The following is a 22,014-nucleotide window of genomic DNA, read 5'->3' as shown; positions in this document are numbered from 1 at the left end:
CCACTGACATGAGAATGTGTATGACAAAAGGCAGTACATAGGTGCAGAGGGTCAGCTCTTATCTGTGACACAGGTGACCCCAGTTCTGCTCCCAGTTTAAGTGCTGGCCATTAGGTTTACTGGAAAGAAGGGCGATCATGTAGCTTACAGATTGTTCTCTGCCACTAGGAGGGGACAGCTGAAGAAACGTTTAACAGCCAATGCTCCCTCATGATGACCAAAGCTGCCCTCGACGGGGAGCAGATGTGGAGGGGACCAAAGCTGCCACCAATGGTTAGTAGATCTTGAGAGAAGCCTATCTGCATCTGGCTGGTATGCATGGATGTGATTGTTGTACATCATATCACCATAGGCTGAGCATCAGTGCACAGTGGAAATCCTAGATAAGGCAGAACTTCGTGCATCTGGTTTTCATGACAGTATGTGCCATACATATTGCCACAGTCTGAGCATATCAGTTGACTGGGAATCCTAGGTAAGGCAAAATTAAAACTAGGTTCACTACCCATGCATTTAAGTGTCTGCAGCAATGTCCCTCAACAGTCTCCCCTCCACTGTGGTTTAGTATTTTTTTATTCCTCCCCATTATAATAGAAATGGGAAATAAATAGACAAATACTATGGATTGAAATGGGTAGAAATTTCAGGAGGAGTATTTCAGTAGGTGGGGGAAGAGAACTAAAGAACTAGAAAAAAAGAAAACAATGCATGACATACCAAATCCACATTAAAGTAAATATTTTCCTTTCTGACTTGCTAAATATTAATTGCTGAAATGAAAGCTAAGGCAGTGGGTAGCCTGGATAGGCAAACTCCTTACCTGGCCTATGACTTATGGGATTCCTTTCACTCCAACTCCTTCCATCATTCTAGCAACCTCTTCCATAAACAGTGGCTGTTTATAGTATGACCTTTATTTTGTAATTTAGCAAAGAGGCCTCTTTGTCAACACTATCTGATATATATCAAGGTCACCTCTCTTAACCCATTTTCTCAGTTTAATACAGCCACAACCTAATTCTTTTTTAAGACGCTCATTTAGATAACAACCCTAGTTATGCACTCTTTACCTCTGTAGCAACTCTGGTAGATCGCTCCCTTAAAGCATCACAGAGAAGCTGAAGGTTCTGGATTAGTCACCTGCTATACAACACCAGGATAATTTGCCTTACGGCACTTACCGTCTGTGTTTTCATTTACTGTTGTCTGCTTCACAAAGGCCACATCACCAGCAGATTCTACCAGACACCTTGTAAAAGAAAGAAATATTGTTCAGTATCACATGCAATGAATTTCACAATACTTTACGCACCTCCTACTGTTAGCAAGCATGTTAATAGTCTGACTTTTTGCGCAAGATGTTAACAGTAAAATTGTCGCTAACAAAGATTTGTATCACCATCTGTGTCACAGTAGCATAAAAACACAAATACCTTTCTATATTGTGGTTAAATGAGAAATTCTCATTTAAGCAAGTTCAGCTTTCAAATGTAATAACTCTAAATGTACTGCACTCTGCAAGTGAAACTGTCTTTATAGTTTTTATGTGCAGTTGACTGTGATGCTTGCCTCTTCAGTGGTGTTACCTTCCTGTCAAGTATCTGCTGTTGGCTGATACACTCCCATTCATGGGCATCTACCACAGTTTGCCAAACGTGCCATTGAATTCATCTGAGCATACTTACCCAGCATTGATGATTTCCATCTGTCCACCCCAGGAGAAGGCTCACTCCACATAGAACCATGTCTATTCATAAATTCATAGCTATTCCAAGTCTTATCACCATTCACACTTACTTATTGGATAAAGTGTAAAGGAGATGGAAGGGTGGAGTGGTCCTTTAACTTACCCATAGCCATGTACTACATTTGTAACACTTAATCACCATTCACACTTACTTACTGAATAAAGTGTAAAGGAGATGAGAGGGTAGAGAGGTCCTATAACTTACCCATAGCGGTGTAATACATTTGTAACATTTAATCACCATTCACACTTACTTATTGGATTGGATAAAGTGTAAAGGAGATGGGAGGGTGGAGTGGTCCTTTAACTTACCCATAGTGGTATAATACATTTATAACACTTAAATGTGTGTTGATTCCACTTAACTAACTTTATATCTCTTCTGTAACCATGATACATGTATCTAGCTAATTTGAGACTGAAGTCTTAGCTAACCACTAGCAATTTATTGATCAGTAAATAAGCACAGACTGTGATGAAATTACCTGGATTTAGGTGTCTGAACAAAAAAAGATAAATTTACTACTGAAATTAATATTTATTGGAATAAACAGTTATCTCTCTTTCTCTCTCGGAAACAGATGTCTCTATGTCTTCAGTCATACAGTTGGTCAAGCTTATCAGTTAATAAAAATATTAAACAAATAACTCTACAGTCCTTTGCTAATATGGTATTACACAGTTTTCTGCATAATTTGTCCTACATTCAACAAATAACTGCACTGACAAGTAACTCTTTAGATTTTCATTTGGATATATAATCACCCCAAATACAGATTCCATTCTTGCCTCAAATATAAACACACACTTTAATCCCGTGGGCTCTTACAACCATCTGCAGGATACTGTCTCCTCCAGGATTATTGTCGTCTTGCGTCTGTTTTCAACTCATTCTTCACATCAATATTTCTTAACAATTCACCTTCATTTCCTGCACTGACACCTTACATTACTTTCTGATTGTTACCAGTTTTATGCTTGCACACTGGGGGAAGCTTTACAAGGGAATCATGCATCCGGAATCTCGCAGATCCTGAACCTCCCCTTCAGTGGGCCACAATAGGCCCAGAGTATCTTGACACTTTAAAAGTAGCACCAAACAATTGTTTAAGTTATGCTTAGCCACCTATGCCCCTGAGGTATGGAAAACAACTCTTATAGTTCCCTGTTGTAGGCCCTGGTAACTGCATACCCTACTGCCTAACTAATCTAATCTGCAGTGTCCTAGAATGTATTATCTCTGACTAAACCAAGATATTCAAAATCTCACAACTAGATGCAGAATGCTTTGGTTTTGTTCAGGTTAGACCATGCCTACTTAATTTGGTAACTTTTTTGTTTCAAAAAGGTCACAGATGCAGTGTAAATAAGCTTAAAGACCTCAAGGGAGACCCTAGTGCAGTTAGATAGGTTCCCAATTCTCTGAAGGATAGAAACCAAATAATTAAAGAGACAGAAGCCGGCTCTGAAAGTAACATTTTAATTACTCCATTGCCCAGTACTAAGACATCTCCTTTTGATCTTTATACCATACATCCAGGCCTGTCACTAACCAGACTTCCTAATGATTATAAGCCAGGTCTTATTGCTGACTCCTCCCCAGATATAAAATTAAAACAGCAACAGCTAATCCTTTCAAACCACGAGCGAACACATACATCCTACAAAAAGGCCTCACAGAAACGGACAACTGGTGCCGGAGTCACGGCCTTAAACTAAATGCCAAAAAATGTATAGTCATCCCCTTTGGGAAAAACAAAGTACCCACAAATTATCACATAGACAGCAACCCACTGAGTACAGAAAAAGTAATCAGAGACCTAGGGACCCAAGTCGACAGCGACCTCTCATTTGACACCCATGTTGCCAAAGTGGTTAGAAAAACATTCTACCTTGCACACCTCATCATGAAGGGATTCACATCCAGATCCAAGGATGTCATTGTACCCCTATACTCCTCCCTCATCAGACCCATGATTGAGTACAATGCCCCATTTGGTATGTACCTCACCCGGCATTTGCAACAGCTGGAGAGACCACAAAAGTACCTCACCAAGAGGATCAAGGGTCTCCAACATATGTCTTATTCTGCCAGACTAAAGAAACTTCAGCTCTATTCAGTAGCATACCGCCTGCTCAGAGGTGATCTCTGCCTGACGTACAAGGCCATGTCCAATCAGGATCTGATGGACATGCTCCACCTCAAAAATCCAAATCCATCAGGACCACGAGAGCTAAAGACTTAAACCTCGGCACAAGTATGAATAGGACATGCTGGAGGGATAGATTCATAACCCAGAGGCTTCCCATGCTTTGGAACAAGATCCCAGTTCGTATTAGGCAGAGCCCCTCACTGACTCTCTTCAAAAGAAATCTTGATGAGTGGATGGGAGATCGTAAGTTTACCCCAGGGGTCACATCTGTGTCACTGCTAGACAGGGGCACAGTAAACTAATTCTATTATATGAGGGGACCTTCATTGTGTCACTACTAGACAGAGGCACAGTATTCTAAATTTATTCTGTACATTTTTTGTACCATTTCATGGGGTGGCAAAAGCCACATCACTATGGCTAGGCTTACAAATGCCCCAGGGCAGATAGCCTAGTACTATACTATGAAACTATGAAACCAATGGTATACAGAAAAAGGTCTTAAACTAAATGCAAAAATGTTCACAGGTCTGTATCATCAACGATCATACCCTACTGGATTTTGTGTACCTTTGTAAGATAAGCAGCTCCACAAATACTTAAAGGATCTAATCCCCCTAATAACACACAAAACACATGATCAGTCCACGTCTGGAATGTGGTGCCTTAGCATGTTATGCAGTGTGACATCTTCACATCATTCAAGACTAACCTGAATGATTAGCTGGGTTTTTACACATTCATTCCTGGTGTTATGTACTTCCTATTGGAAGCATCAGCTACGTAATTAAGGTGGATATCAGCAAGACATCAATGCCCCTCGAATTAATTGTCTTGTAGCATCTATGATTACATGATCCTATGCAGTGCATTTTACTAACTTATGTACCCCACTACTGTTGGATTATGCTAGATATTAGAAAACTCTCATCTAAAGCATGCACTTCATTTTTCACAGTAGCATTCTCTTTATTAGTACAGGAATTAGATGCCTCATCTCACATCTGTGACACATTTAGCACATTGCTTCCTGCTTCTTGTTAACCAGAAGGTGTTGACTGTACTTTTAGATTTGGTAGCATACAGTCCATTTTTAAGTAAGCTAGTAAGTGTTCTACTAAAGTTGCTGGCTTATCAGATTTACATGGATTTCTTTGCAATACATATTTTCATATATTAGAGAAAACCCACTGGTTTACCTACTGGTAAGATTTCTAAAGTTTTTGCTTTACTGTTGCTAGCAGGTTCAAGCAAGATATTTGAAATATGATTTACATCATGTATCTGTGTACTTACTGGTTTATATAAATTATAAGTCTAATTATAACATTTATTGCTTGTAGCTCAGGAATTATACCAGCCTTTACTAATGGTTCTTCCGTTGGTGTCTCTTAGTCCATGCAATAAGTCTTATCCATTTATGGCTTCAGAGCTTTTCCTGTGAGCTAGGATGACAGGTATCTTACCAACTCTGTTTGGCTCCGGTTCTCTGCGGTGGCATAGCACTCAAATGACACTAAAGACTGCATATCATCCTTCCGGGTTTCTGGTCATCCCCACCTGTGATGCCACAATTTTTCCAGTAATTGTTCCTGGCTATGGACACCAGTCAACCATGCCATGAATATAAGAGCCAAAATATTATAGAATTTGTTGCCCAGCTATAATTTACACTTGACAGCAGAGGTACTGTGAGAAACTGAAAGTTGATAAGTCTCTAGCCAAATGTTCATGCACACATTATTAGTATAATTCCAAAAAGACATCAGAGACAGAAAGTACATAAAATATAGGTTTATTCAATAATCCCCAAACTAAAATACCAGCTCACTTGGTTTTGCAGTTTCAAAATAAAGCAAATCATGTCATTCAGTCAACACAGCCTTTCTAGGTGGAATACAGGCAATCCTTAAACAAAAAGAAATTCCTAAGCTGCAGGCATTTCCCAGGCCCAACTTTCAAGAAGACACTTGAAGTTAGACTTCCCAGGCTAGTCCAGACTGAGCTCTTCCACTCAGTGCTTCCAACTCTTCTTTCAGATGATCCAACAAGAGAGAGACTAACTTCCTGAGCTCAGCCTCTCAGTCTACTCCTTTTAGACTACATTGCATGGCAATGAATACCTTGTGATCTAGTTAGCTGCTGTGAGAATATTCGCACATGTAATACTGCAGTACACTTTTAATGTCAGATGCACATTTCCAGTAACCAACATGAGTTATGTACTTTATAGGTTCATAGGTAGGTACTAGGCTATTGGCCCTAGGGCCTATACAAGCCTAGCCAAAAAGGTACCCTGGCTTTCGCCACCCAAGAAAATTATTTTCCTGTGCCCCTGGATTTGAATTTGTATTTGTTAACTGGGCTAGAGCACTGATTATAATTGACCAATTCCAATCCCACCCAGTGTAAGTAGCAAACACATCAAAATACAGTAGGTTATACATTTATAACTACAAACAGAAATGAACATAGAGGCAAATACAGTAGGAGGAAACACTGCATTTTAGAACTAGACGTAAAGTATTGAATATATACAGCTATATACAAATGTATACGCTTAAAGGATCTGCATAGCTAAATGTATGGAGAAGGAAAGCAAAAAGAAGAGGTGGACACAAGTAAAGGGGTCACATATATTGCCTGTATCTGTATATATATTTTATGCAATGCTTGCATGTATATACATTTGTACATGCACATATGTGTGTGTCTGTGTGTATAGTATATAATCAGTGGGGGGATGCTTGTGTGAAAAGCTGTGTATAAATTATTTTTAGTATCTTTTTTTCTATATGCCTATGCAGAATACTTATTGTTGGGACAAGATATTTTATTTTTGGGGTTTGTTACTGAAAATTTTACCACAAACTTTACATTTTCCATCACGAGATTTATTGACTTACCCAGGCTTTGCTACCAGTCTTTGAGTCTTTTATTCTCAGTCAGACATGGAAGTAATTACCAGTCCCTGTTTTTGTCATTCCCCCCATCCATAAGGAAAAGAAAAGTTCTCAGGAGTCTTTGAGTGTCGGGCTGGCTCACTCATTGCCTCATCCACTGGTGGTTGACTCTGATATGGCTAGACCTGGTTCTTTGAACCACTCATCATTGTCTGTCAGTTTTTCTGGTGTGACTCCTTGAGAAGTCACAAAGGACCAAAAGTTAGGCACAGCTGCCTCCGAAGTCATAGCCTACCCCATTTCTATCCTCATCAACCACTCTATCTCTGAGAACTATGTCCCACTAATCTGGAAAGTTTCCTATATCACCCCACTGCATAAAGGTAGCAACTCTACCGAGCTTACTAATTACAGGCCCATTGCCATTCTTTCACCTCTCTCCAAAATACTAGAAAAATGTATTCATTCCCAGCTTCTACACTACCTTCTCTCCAATAACCTCCTATCAAATACACAACATAGTTTTTGCCCCGACCACAGCACCACAACTGCCCTCCTGAGTTTTACTAACACAATAAATGAACACAGAAATCAGAATAAATATGCCTTTTCCATCTTTCTAGATTTCTCAAAGGCTTTCAACACAGTTTCACACCAAAAACTGCTGTCAGAACTGGCCACATTACATCTCAGTCATTCTTCCCTAGCTTGGTTCCAGAGCTATCTAATCTAGCCAGCAGGCTGTTAGATGGCAACTGGAGCTATCATCTTTGCTCCCTGTTAACATAGGAGTTCCACAAGGCTCCATATTAGGCCCTCTACTTTTTACCATCTTCACAAATCAACTCCATAAATCCACATCTCTCGCCTCTGTCATCCAATATGCAGATGACTCTACCCTGATATGCTCCGCCCCCTCTCTGACACAACTACAGGCTATAACACAACAATCCTTCCTAGAAGTAGAATCCTGGTTAACTAACACTAACTCATACTGAACCCAAACAGGACCAAACTCATGCTCTTTCTCCCCACCAAAACACCCAATCCCTCAGCCACTTTTCAAATCCACTCCTCCAACAACACAGTTATAAACACCAGCTCACATACCAAATTACTAGGTGTCACAACTGATAGCAAATTAAAATTTGATCTACACGTCTCTCAAGCCATTAAAAAAACACACATCAAACTAGGATCTCTTTACCAAATTAATCCTTTCCTAACTAGTCATTCTAGACTAAGCATCGCCAGGACTCATCTCTTATCTACTGTTCTCTATGCTTCTCCCATCTTTACAAACCTTAACAAAACTGACCTTACCAAACTTGAATCAGCCTACAATAAAATAGCCAAGTTTGCCACTAACTCCCTATATAGGTCCCACCACTGCTCTGCCCTACAACAAATAAATTGGCTAGTATTCCCACAACAACGAACCTATACCCAACCTGTCTTTACTTACCAGCTAATATACCAGCCAAACAGAACCCCAGCCCTACAACAATTACTCCAACTATATACCAACACTGGGCAACTCCGATCCTCGCACAAAACACTCCTCCAAGTATCCAAACATTTTCTAACTCAATCCCTCAACACATCCTAAATGCCACCAACGTACAGCAATTCAAAACTCTGCTCAAAGACCACCTCACTAACAACTGTCTCTGCTCCTGCACCAAGCCAGGCTAATAGCACATAAGCCCACATCAAATTTAATCTCCTAAATTTTATAGTCTCCATGTATACCCCAATCTCACTTGTTAACACCACCTATCAGCTACCTACAATAAGAGTATAATTTTCTTTTTTTTTCTTGTAAAGATATACATATGTGCATTTATTAAAGTATACTCAAATGATCAACTAAAGTTGGACCCCTGCCCTCAAAAAAAAAAAAATAAATAATAATATATATATATATATATATATATATATATATATATATATATATATATATATGTGACTTTACTATATTTTGATAACTTTCTCCTTTGTATATTGTACTTTCTTTATTGTCTCTAGATATTTCTGTTAAATTCTATGTAAAACTGACACTGTACCTGTCAGTGTTGTTCTTGTTTTATTGGAGCTTTTCTCCTCAAGCCTCTGCTGAAAATGGGCTCACACCCAGACGGACTATCCCGGTCAACAAATGTAAAATAAAATAAATAAATAAAATGTTTGGTTGTCCTCTCCAGGGAAGGGTTAACCACTCTTGTTGGTCTCAGGGAAAGCAGCAGATGAAGTCTTACTACACAGCTAGGCTAAGGTGCCCTGCCATGAGTCAGTCTTTTTCCTGTGGGTCTCCTAGGAATAGAAAGCAAAACGTTAAGAATGTGACTTTTGTTTCTCTCACTATGGACAGGGAAGACCTGCTGGGTTTTGCTAAGGGATAGCTTTCTTTCTTTAATGCTTTAAATCATCTTTCATCATTGACAATAGAAAAAGAATCCCCCTCACTTTGACACTGATTCTCAGTCAGAAGAGAAGGCTTGGAAGGGGAGTATGTTTTTTTCAGTGAATTTTCTTCAAACTGAAACTTCTGATTCTGAGGAAAGTGTTTGATTTTCTTTTAGAAGAGTTATCTTTTTCTGAAACTATAGCTAAAATGAACAATTTGTTTAAGTGGGAACAGAATGAAATCTTTATCTCCCAGCAGAAGATTATGATTTGTTGCATCTGGAGTTTCCTCAGCCAGTAGGTGTTGTACCTGTTTTATCTGATTTGGAGGATGTTTTCTTAACAGCCTGCTATATGCCTGACCGTCAACCTCCTGCTCCCAAAAAGTCTGATAGGTTATATAAAGTACCTCAGACACAAACATATCTGTTTTCGGATGCCACATCAGATCCTGCAGTTATTTCCTAATCAAAGCCATCTACTGGTAAACACATTGTTAATGCTAACACTATTTCCTCTGACAAGGACTGGAAAGTTTTTGATAGATTTATGAAGAAAATGTATTCTTCTGCTACTTTAATGTTCAGAATTCTGAACTGCCAAGTTAAATTGTAAGGACATGAAAAGGTTAAACATTAACCTTCCTTCTTCAGAGGTTAAAACTTCATTGCATTCCTCATTTGTCTGTTTCTCAAGTAACCAAACACTCCTTAAGTGGTTTTATGATTCAGATGACGCTGAATTCAGTGCTGCTATTGGTTCAGTTATGAGAATATTTGCTTAGTTATGTTTTTAGAACTTATAGAAGATATTAAATCTGAGATTTTAAATTTCACACTTGCCAAGCATGCTTCCTTTGGACAGTCTGCTGTTGGAGTTCTTAAGTGATCTGAGATACAGGGAAATTGATTCATGGGGTTAGTGAAATCTTTCAACCCTTCTTTTCTAAGTTCAGTAAAACAAATCTTAATAATTCAGCATCTTTTTTAACAAGATACAAAAAAGCAGTCTCAGCACTTTTCAAACAAAATTTTAAAAAGCAATGGGAGGGAAGCTCAAACAAGAAAGAGAAAGCCTCCCAGAGCTAAGGGCAGTCCAAAAAAGTCAGAATGACTACTTCCCCTTTAACGTTTTCTCTTTTCCACTCTGACAATCCTTTAAATCAATGCCTTATTCTAGTCCTTCATCTTCCCTGGTAGCATCTGACTATTTCAGACAAGTGGGTTCTGATAATTACGCTTCAGGGTTACAGATGGCAGTGGGAGTCAATTCCTCATTTCCAGAGGAATCCTCCTTGTCCTGTAAACCAAAATTCCCCGTTTCCTCCAGTTTTGGAGCATGTTGTCTTATGAGTCATAGAACTATTGCCTTCAGGCCAAGTAGGCAAAGATTTTATTCAAGGATCTTCCTGATCCCAAAGAAAGAAGGAACTTGGAGACCAATCCTAGACCTCCCCTGTCTCAATCTATATGACAAGGTTCAAAAGTTTATAATGCTATCCCTCCAAACCTTGTAACTACTCACTCCCCATTTCATAGCAATGTTATAATAAAAATATGTTTATCACATACCAATCTGCAAAAAAGTTGGACTTTTCTTAAGATTTGCTATGTCTGGCTTACATTATCAGTTATTTGTCTTGTTTGGTCTATGATTGCACCTAGGGTATTTACAAAGTTTCTGCCTCCGGCAATTGTTTACTGCAGACTTTAAGGCATTCACATCTTTCAATATTTCTGTATTTGGATGATTTTCTTATATGTGCAGACCCATTTTCCAATTGTTTAGATTCTCTGACAGGTTCAGAAATTTATAAGTCTGTGTTTTCAAGTGAACTTACAGAAATCATCTTTCATCCTTTCCCACAGAATAATATTTTGGGGATGTCTTCTGGAAGGTATTTTCTTCCTCTGGATAAAGTACAACTTCACAAAGAAAGCTTTGAGAGCTTTCCCAGTCAGCCTCTGACATCTGCCAGGGAATTTCTTAGGATTCTGGGTTTTATTACCTCTCTAATCATCATGATTCTGCTGGTCAGACTTTACATGAGAGAAAGTCAGTGGTATCTCAGGTCAGTCTGGTCTTAGCATCAATACACTTTATGTTTTTAGATTCCAGTGATGGGGTTACTCTGGTGGCTAGAGCAGTTATCTTTCAACCCAGGTCTCGTCTTCACCCTACTTCATTCTGCTTAGCTTGACATGACAGATGCCACAGATTTTGCTGGGGGGGGGGCTGTATCAAAAGGGGTGAAAGTGTAAGGTCTGTGGAACAAGCAAGACAGATAAAAGCACATAGATGTCAGAGATGTTGTCAGTAATCAATGTTCTAAAAATCAGAAATCATCTCTGGCTTCCAGGACTTCTGCAAGTAAACCAGACAGCACCACAATGATGTGGTACATAAACAAACAAGGGAGTACTAGATCTTACTTCCAGTGCAGACTTGCCATGATTGCCTGGGAGCTAGTAATTCAGCTCAGTTTTGACTCTTCAGTCTTCATACTTTCTATCAGAGCAAAACATTATAGCAGGCAAGATGAACAGAACCAAGACAGACCCAGAGAAAAGGCAACTACAAGTGGGCAGTGACAGTGGTAAGGTCTGTGGTAGGAGTGCCATATGCATTCAAAGTGGAGGTTGGATTATATCGAGGATTAGCTGTGAACTCTTTCTTATTTGCAATGCTGATAGACAGGTTGACAGACGAGATCAGACAGGAGTCCCAGTGGACTTTGATGTTTGCGGATGACATTGTGATTTGTAGTGAGAGTACAGAACAGCTTAAGGAGACCCTGGAGAGGTGAAGATATGCTCTAGAGAGGAGAGGAATGAAGGTCAGCAGGACTAAGACAGAATATATGTGTGTGTGAATGACAGGGAGGACAGAGGAATGGTGAGGATGCAGGGAATAGAGTTGGCAAAGGTGGATGAGTTTAAATACTTGGGATCAACAGTTCAGAGTAACAGTGAGTGTGCAAGAGAGGTGAAGAAGAGACTACAGGCAGGATGGAGTGGGTGGAGAAGAGTGTCAGGAGTTATTTTTACAGACAGGTACCAGTAAGAGTGAAAGTGAAGGCCTACAAGATGGTAGTGAGACCAGCTCTATCATTTGGGTTGGAGATGGTGGTGCTGATGAAAAGACAGGAGTCAGAGCTGGAGGTGGCAGAATTAAAGATGTTAAGATTTGCATTGAGTGTGATGAGGATGGACAGAATTAGAAATTAGTATATTAGAGGGTTGGCTCAGGTTGGACACTTTGGAGACAAAACCTGAGAGGCAATATTACATTGGTTTGGACATGTGCTGAGGAGGGATGCTGGGTATACATTGGGAGAAGGATGCTAAGGATGGAGCTGCCACGTAAGAGGAAAAGAGGAAAGCCTCAGATAAGGTTTATGGATGTATCGAGAGTGGACATGCAGGTGGGTGGTGTGACAGAGCAAGATGCAGAGAACAGGAAGAAATGAAAACAGATGATCCATTGTGGCAACCCCTAATGGGAGCAGCAAAAAAAAAAAAGATTTATGGCTTCAAGGAATTGGTATCTCTGGCATATATATCTTTTTAGAGGTGACTTATAGTGTGGTGATAGTCTGGAATACATGATAATGAAGTTGCATGCAGCTATTCTTTCAACTCTTTAAGGTGCAGTGAATATCCAAATAATGCACAGTACTGGTGTATCTACCTATTTTGTATTATGTTGTATTATGTGTGCACTTTAACTCTTATATCATGTTTGCATGCTGGTTAAGAACTGGTGGATGCAGTCTTTTCCTGGTACTGTGCTGGAGTAAGAGAAATACAGTAGCTGGACCCATCACTAGAAGTCTGACCTGGTCTTTTTGTGTGTGGAGTTGTGTATAACCTAGCTTCTTTTTTGGCATGTGGGGCTAGGATTTAGGTGTTTTATTAGTAGAAGCAATGAGGTCCTGTATGGCTTCCAAGACAGAAGGAATTGCCTAATGTTGTTGCTGCCCTGAATTCCTTACAAATGCTTAGTAGAGCAGAAATCCTTAGTCATCAGTCTCTGAAGAGATTCACTATGTCTCAAAAGGTAACCTCTCCCAAGAGAAGAGTTAGAAGAGTGATCGTTCTGGTGTATATAAAACCAAAAGGTGCCTGATTGTGGTTCTGACAAACATATCTCTTCAGACAAAAAGAAAGCAGCAGTAATGTTTTATCTTCTTTTTTGGATAAACTGTGGCCCAGGCTAAAGACAATCTGAGGACCAATGAACTTACTGTGTTTAGTCTTTAGTGTTGGACCATCTCTGGCTGCTGTACAGTGGACCCTCACCACCATTGATACCTGTGTCTGTGTCCACCTATGTATGTCTCCGATGTATTTCTCTGAAGTGATAGCAATCTGTAATTAGTTTCCAGGCTTCCAGTGCTATCTGTATTGCTTTGAGAAGGGATAGTGAGTGCCCAATAATGTTTTTATAGGCCTTACGTTTTCAGTGGAACACCATGTCTCCTTTTTTAGAGTTTCTTTTACCTCAGTTGAAACTTTAATAAATTCAACAAAAATAAAACAGAAATGACTTACATGAGTGAAGTAGATTTGAGCTATTATCCCTTCTAGCTAGTGTAGATTATAGTCTGACTTGGAACAAAGCCAATTTTCAGTGGAGGCCCAGGGAGAAACGCTCTAGACATATATCATTGTAACATGGGAGGAAACCGGAGCACCTGGAGGAAACCCACATGTCTATAGGGAAGACATGCAGGCTCCACACAGAAGGCACTCCAGCCAGGAATCAAATCAGAAAACCTCTTACTATGAGGCGACGATGCTACCACTGCACCACTGTGCCATAGAGGACTGATGGATGATGATAGCCTTTTTTTCTACACCTCTTTTTGTTGGAAGCTTCTTTAATATAAATTTTTTATTTTTTTTTGCCCCCTTAAAAGTAATTGTCTGAGACCTTTTTTATGAAGCCTATGTTTAACTGATTTTCTTTTCAAATTTAGCATGTTTTCTGACTTGTGTAATTTCTTTTGCCAAAGAAAATTATCTTTGTCCACAAGAGCAAGAGTTATGAAGTGCTAAAAGTGAAAATGACACTGAAGGGCCCTTAGTGGACATTTGTGTACCACTGCCACACATTCACATACTTCAGTGGGGAAGTTAGCAAAATAAATCAGCAGCAATTAACATATTTTTCCAAATAAGTATAAAAAGTGAAATAGTAGATTTTTCAGTACTTAGAAACCAAAACAGGTGCTAATGATTTTATAATGATTGCGATAATACTCGGCAATGGAAAAGCAGTTGAAAGTGATGAGGAGAGATGTAGGGAAGTGCTACAGTGCAACCTTTTGAGAGCATTAAGTACAGAATTTCTAGATTTCTTTATATGTCAGAGGAACCAGTTAAGATAACTTTGAGTCAGCATGACTGTCCTAAAGAGGCAATGGAAACAATAAGACAAAAAGTTCAGAAGTATGGAGCAGAAAGTGTTGGGCTTTAAAAGGATAGAGTCAGTGACTCTTTCCTTTAATTGTGTTGTTGTATCCAAGTTGACTCTCACTTGTTTTCAATGAGACACATGCCAACTGAAAGAGTACCCAGAGACTAGCACTCTATTCGAGCAGCGGAAATTCCAAAAACTTGAAGACTAGACAAAACTGACATTGGTGAGAAGAAGTTCAAAGGTTTTGATTACTGTGGCAAAACTCCTCAGGGAATCCCAACTTGTTTAGTCTGCAGTGCTACACTTGCTTAAACTGGTGTAGGTTTCACTTGTTTGCCTACTACTAGAACTGACTTGTGTGGTGGCTATTTAAGTGCTGAATCTGATTCATGTCCTGCATTATCCCTACAATCATATAGACTGTTGTCCTTCTGCCTGCTCCCTGCATTTTGAAAATATTCCTGTCTTTCACCCAAATACACATCTATACTGTGGCTGAACTATTTTCTTTATAAAAGAGTGCTTCTGATGACATCATTCTGTGCTGATTGTTTCACTTGTATGTTTTTTAAAACTTGCTATCACCCACGAATTGTTCACTCCTTTGAGGTATTTGAACATTTTCTTTGCCCTTCCTCATGTCTGTGCTTTATTAATCTTTCAGAGTATACCTTCAAAGGACTTCTTCAGTAGCCCTGAAAAACTGTGGTAGTTTTACCTTGTTGAAATAAAGCATTATGCCCCAGTGGAAATGTACTCGCTCAAACAGCAATCATTTCCCCAGAATGAACATCACTAACTATATCTGTGCAAGAACAATTATATCCTTCCAAGTGATTCTCTTTGGATAGCTTAACAGCCACATCCGATGTCACTGTTTTCTTTACTTCCTTTCTGAAATAGCCACTACTGAATCCTTTTGTGTGCTGAAATTTCTAACAAACCATTTACAATTTAGTGGAGAATTGTTTTCATTTCTAATGATCCACATTGAAGAAAGGGCAAAATCCACATAATGGCCAAACGACTTGTTTCCCTGAGTGGAAACTGCCATTCGCGGTTTTGGGTATTCGACATTTAGTAATCAACGTTTATTTATTCAATTAACTGAACGTTCGATCATGTAAAATATAGACCCGGTTATGCTTTTAGTGGCAGCTAGCATTTGTAAGTACCACAAAGTGAATGGTACAAAACACAGAACATCTGTTTTACGTTTTTTTTTTAAACTGTGAATAAAAAAGTCACTTTTCTCCAATAGACACTGTGCAGTCTACTTTGAGGAAAGATAAGTGAACCAATCCATGTTTCATTTGCCTTGAAATTGTTCTGTACTTTACTCGGCAGTCAGTATACCAAAGTGTCAGGAGTCATGTATCCATTTGTCAGTATGTATTTCCAAGTAAGAAGTGAACCATCATAATGTTTAGCCCATAGCAATAAAGCTTGATTAATAAAGTAATTTGATGAGCACCGAAGACACTCTTCAGCCTGCTTTAGATTTTGATTTGTTTTATAACTTAAGCTTCTGTGATAAGTCCCTGACACAGTCATGTCACTTCAGTCTGTAGCTCCAGAACCACTGCACAGTTGTGCTACAGAGTAACTCAGGTCCACTATGGTGTATTATGGGAAACCTCTACAGCTGCCATTCTCAATAGAAAAGGAATTGTATGTTGTTCCTTCTTCAATTAGTAATTTGGATTATTTATATACAAATTCCAAGGTTTTGTCAGGGTTCCATTTCCTGTTACTGTTGACATTCTTGAGTTGCCAACCTATACATTTCTTATTTCATGAAGTAGGTCTTTGCAGATCTGGTATAGATCTGGGCAGTTAGGTAGTTCAGAAAATATTTAATCGGGTTGCATAATGTTGTCCTGTGGTAGGTTTCAACAATTCATTTTATAGCATTAATGACACTAATAAAGTGCCCAGCAATATATATATATATATATATATATATATATATATATATATATATATATATATATATATATGTGTGTGTGTGTGTGTGTGTGTGTGTATATATATATATATATATATATATATATATATATATATATATATGTGTGTGTGTGTGTGTGTGTGTGTGTGTGTGTGTGTATATGTATATCTATATATATATACACACACAAATATGATCAAAATACCATTGTTTCGAACAAAGAAAGTACGACCTTACTTTTATGAAATTAAAATGTCGAAAAGAAAATAATTTCCATTCGACACACTGAAGAAAAACAACGAAAGTCAAAATGTATTACACGACACGATGTTGAATAAGCTGAATGAATTCAGCAGATTCGACATTGTTGCTGAACAGATTTTGTAATGTCTGTATAGAAGCTCAGGTAAAGGGAACTCCTATACCTAACATCACGTTTTGCAGGGGGGCAAGCCCCCATGCACTCCCCTGTGGGCAGCTGCGCCCCCACACCCCCTGATAACTATATATTCCAACTCCAAGATCATTCTACAATGAGGAAAGGCATGAATTTCCCAAACCACACTGTACCGCCATCTCTGTATAGTACTTCAAGTTTGCATTAGTGAATGCACACTGCATTTGCTTGATATAAACTTTCGAAGACAGAGATGTTCAGCAAGATGGAAATTCAAACATCCATTTTTCGATTTTTCCATCTGCGAAGCTTCTCCGTTCAAACAACCATATATATGTATGTATAATATATATATATATATATATATATATATATATATATATATATATATATATATAATTCTACGATAAAGACCTACTAAAAACCTGGAAAGGTCTTTTTGCAGGAGCAACCCCTGCTCCTGCATACATGCATATTTAACTGTCCTTACTCTGGAGTTACACAACCACAGAGAAGTACAAAAAGGTACTATGTTCTCACAGCAATTCTGCCAGCACTAAAAGTAAACTTGAACTGCGGCCACAGAAGTAAAGTACAAATACCATACCACACATAACACAAAAGTAAATTTAATGTTGTCTGTCAGAAAAAAAAAAATACCATCACATAAAAAATAAAAAGATCAACGTTGTACTTGAGCTAAATAGTGCACGCCAATTCAGCTTCGAATAAACCAGTATTTAATTCATGCATTTTAATAGTACTGGGCCTGATAATATGATAGGCTCTTTTACAAGGGGAAGATGGTTTCCTTTACATTTAATGGTAGCATTGCAATTTAAATAAATTGAAAGCATTTGTTTTATGCAGAAGCAGACAGTGCTATCATTATTATTATTATTATTATTATTATTATTAACAATACTAAATAAAATAAAATGACAAAAAGTATTCCATTAGTATTAAATCCCCACACATTCAATAGCACTTCAGCATATCCTAATATGTACATAAAATCAGATATATAAAACAAGCTCAATAAATAAATAAGGGAACAATTAAAAAGATCCATTAAATTACATAGACAGCTAAACAAGTAAAGCAGCTGCAGTATAAAAAGTAAATATTTCCAGTTGTATTCCACATTCATATCTTTTGGTTGTATTATTATATTTTAAAAGAGAAACTTTCATACTCTTATTAATATAGCAGCTTTTCAAATATTGTTGTAAAACACGTAACATTACCAGAGTAGTTACAAGTAAAATGTTCAGCAATATACCTATCTTACATGTTCCTAGTATCTCTCTGATGTTCTTCCATTCTAACCTTAAATCTCCTAGATGTTTCTCTTGTGTAAGAAAGACTGTAGGAATATGTGAGCATACCTATGTTATGCATTTACCAGGGACTGTAAATTTCAAACCATGAACATTAGAGCATGTTTCTGGTCACAAACCAATAACCATTACCACTAGCCCAGTGGCGTGTAGTTGGCAGTTGCTGGCACACTTCAAAGTAAAAAAGGTCTGACAAAATGATTATGCCTCAGATGAGCACTTATGCTTTTTTCTTCCCAAAGAAATATTGGGATGTTTCTATAACATTTCTCAAATTCATCTTGATAAAATTAACCAATCCTTCTTCACAAGATTAGTTAACTTATCATTCAGAACATTATACTTACTAACAACAAAAATGATTAAGACGATCGGTTAACACCATCACATACTTAGAAGTAAACCTGTCATGCTCACTATCTTCTTAACAACAACAACAAAAATGATCTCTTCTAGGAATGCTACGTGACCTTTACATGGAAACATATTCATAATGCTGACAACTGGAATACGTGGCTCAGAATTCCCATAGGAAAGGAAGACATTAAATGGGGACTATGGAAAGTTTTTCCAAGCTAAAAATAATAGCGGCAGTTGCAAAGATGTGCTAATTTTCTTTGCTGGTCATAGAATCCCTAACTGACACTAATATTCTCCAGGAAGGACTGGCACATACAAATAACTTGTGTCAGAGGCATGAACTAAAACTAAATGCCAAGAAATGCATAATAGTATCCTTCAGGAAGTCATCCAACCCTGGTAACTATCATATTGATGACACAGGTTCATAGGAATATAGTATGCTAAAGACGACACGTATATAGTATGCTAAAGAAGACACCATTCAACCACCCAAATTCAATAATGCAGAACTCCTCATAACCAAACTACAGATTAACCAGAACAAATGCTTGAACATCGTCTGTGCTTACATTCCACCAGGCACCAACTTAAATACCCTAGAGGATATCCTATACTATGTATCATCTACCTATCCCCAAGAAACCATAGTTCTTGGTGACTTCAATATCGACTGGCACCCCTGCTCCTCCAAACCCCCCCTCACTCCTATAAACTTAACTGTGGTTAAACAGACCATAACCTCTCCCACTAGGATAAACAAACCGACCAACAGGGAAAGTATCCTAGACTGGATCCTAGTTAATAACCAACCCCAACTGTACACAGCTGGCACTCTCCCTGATGACCTTAGCGACCATTTACTAACCTATATCTTAAAACATAAGGCAGGAAACTCTCACCAGACCAAATATAAAACACTTAGAAACAGGAAAAACTTTGACACTGCTATATTCCTAAATGAACTAAAAGCAGTTGATTGGTCAATACTAAAAAGTCTACCATTAGAAGAGGCTATAGCTCACTTTAACACTAAATTCCTAAGTATCCTTGATTCCCATGCTCCAGCACGTACAATAAAATCTAGATCAAACACAGCACCATGGCTCACAAAAGATACCAAATCTAAAATCAAAACTAGAAACAGAGCCTGGGCCAGCTGGAGAACAACTAAAGCCCCACTTGACCATCTAAAATATTGTCAACTCAGGAATGATACAAAAAAAATCTATTTTACTAGATAAAAAAAGCTTCTACCAAAGTCTCCTAGAAAAACACCAAAACTACTCTCAAAAGTTCTGGGCAGGCTTAAATCAACTACTTCATCCATGTCATTCTACCACCCCAACCCAGGCTAACCACACCCATAGTTCCCCAGAAACCATAGCTGACGCTTATAATAACTTTTTCACTGAAACAATCCAATTCCTAGCAAATCAACTAACCCCCACAAACTTAAACCACACCCCTAATCTACCCACTAATCACCCTCAGTTTAGCTTCTAATTGATATCCACTAGTTTTATCAAAACACTTATAAAAAAACTAAAACCTACCACCCTCACTGTTGATCTCCTCCCTGCAGAGTACCTACAAATAGCTGCAGATGCCATTGCATATCCCATATCTATCCTTATCAACAGAACCTTATCTGAAAGCACTATCCCCTCCCTCTGGAAAATATCCCATGTCATCCCACTCCATAAAGGTGGTAGTTCTACAGACATATCCAACTATAGACCCATTGCTATTCTTTCCCCACTAGCCAAAATAATGGAGAAATGTGTACACAACAACTAATGCAATACCTTTCACAGAATAACTTATTATCCGACTCCCAGCATGGTTTCAGGCCATACCACAGCACCATCTCAGCCCTCCTTTCCTTTACTACTGCCATAAACCAAAACAGGAATGACAATAGGCTATCCTCCGCCCTCTTTCTTGACCTATCAAAAGCCTTTGACATGGTCAACCATGAACTTCTCATTCTTTCTCTGAAATCTATTTCCCTCAATAAGCATGCAATCCAGTGGTTTCAGTCCTACATGACTGGTAGACAACAGGCGGTACTTTTGCAGGGCAAACTCTCCCAACAGCTACCTCTCACACTTGGTGTCCCTCAAGACTCCATACTAGGTCCACTTCTCTTCTCTATTTTTATCAACAACCTTCACACTGCTGTCCCTAAAGCTACCTGTATTCAATATGCAGATGATTCCACTCTGATCTGCTCAGCCACCTCCCCATCCGAACTGTAAATCCTAACCCAAAATACACTTAACACTATTGAGAACTGGCTTGCCAACCAACTCCTACTGCTGAACCCCAATAAAACTAAACGTCTACTCTTCACCCCCACTAGTAGATCTGCCACACTTTCATTCTCTGTCACGTCTAACAATGGTACCACTATCTCCCCAGAGCAACATACCAAACTTCTAGGGGTTATCATAGACAATAATCTCAAATTTGACCTACAGGTCAACAAAACCATACAGACCATCAATAAGAAGCTTGGATCGCTGTATAAAAACAAAACATTTTTAATCCCACTGGCTAGGACTGCAATCACCTGGTCACACCTACTCTCTACTCTTTTATATGCCTCACCTGTACCCTCAAACCTCAACAAATCTGAACTAGGTAAACTGTCCCATAGCTACAACCATATTGCCAGATTTGCCACTGGCTCCACCTATAGAACCCACCATGGCCAGAACCTGAAACAACTAGAGTGACTAGAGTGGCTAGAACTGCCCAGCTTAATTCAATTAAATCAGCTCTTAATAGTGCACAAAATTCTGTACCACTCTGAGGATACCCCCTCACTTATAAATATTATTAAGCCATATAGCAACCTGAGATTCCCTATGGTCAGCCAACAAACTACTGGTCCAAACCCAAAAAGCTAATAACTCTGCTGATGAATCCCTGTTTGCCAACTTTGCTGACAAAACCTGGAATTTGTTGCCAAACTATATAACCCTACAATCCTCCAAAAGTCTCTCAAAAAAAAAACCTCAAACAGTTTCTCAAAGTGAACTGGCTTTGCCCATGTATCAACCCTGATTAAGTTGCAAACTGAAAGCATAATCTGTAAATATCATAACATGCAACTACGTCACCAAGCTCTATATCCAGTCTGACGTCTCTTGCTTTTAATTGTGTCTGTCCATGAGAATTGCGAGTCCCTACTAGGGAACACTACTAAACCATTGTACATAATCACTTTGTTTTATATTTTTTAATGTTATCTAACTTCTTGTGTAATCTATGTAAGTTTGTCTATTTGGAGGTTTTCTCTCCGGGCCTCCGCTGAAAATGGACATGTAT

General features: G+C 38.6%; 1 protein-coding gene across 2 annotated transcripts in view; it reads right to left on the bottom strand.

Moving 5' to 3' along the window:
• The window catches only part of MELTF (melanotransferrin), a 592,427-nt gene that overhangs the window by 243,609 nt on the left and 326,804 nt on the right, over positions 1 to 22,014 (bottom strand). For both annotated transcript variants that reach the window (XM_044070717.1, XM_044070716.1), the window contains exon 6: positions 1,182 to 1,249. In XM_044070717.1, coding sequence (XP_043926652.1) covers positions 1,182 to 1,249 — 68 coding nt within the window. The remainder of the gene's footprint in view (positions 1 to 1,181; positions 1,250 to 22,014) is intronic.

This window comes from Protopterus annectens, chromosome 4.part1, assembly GCF_019279795.1.
Source record: "Protopterus annectens isolate FY-2018-M chromosome 4.part1, PAN1.0, whole genome shotgun sequence".
Taxonomy (NCBI): Eukaryota; Metazoa; Chordata; order Ceratodontiformes; family Protopteridae; genus Protopterus; species Protopterus annectens.
This window is presented reverse-complemented; position numbering and strand designations above follow the sequence as displayed.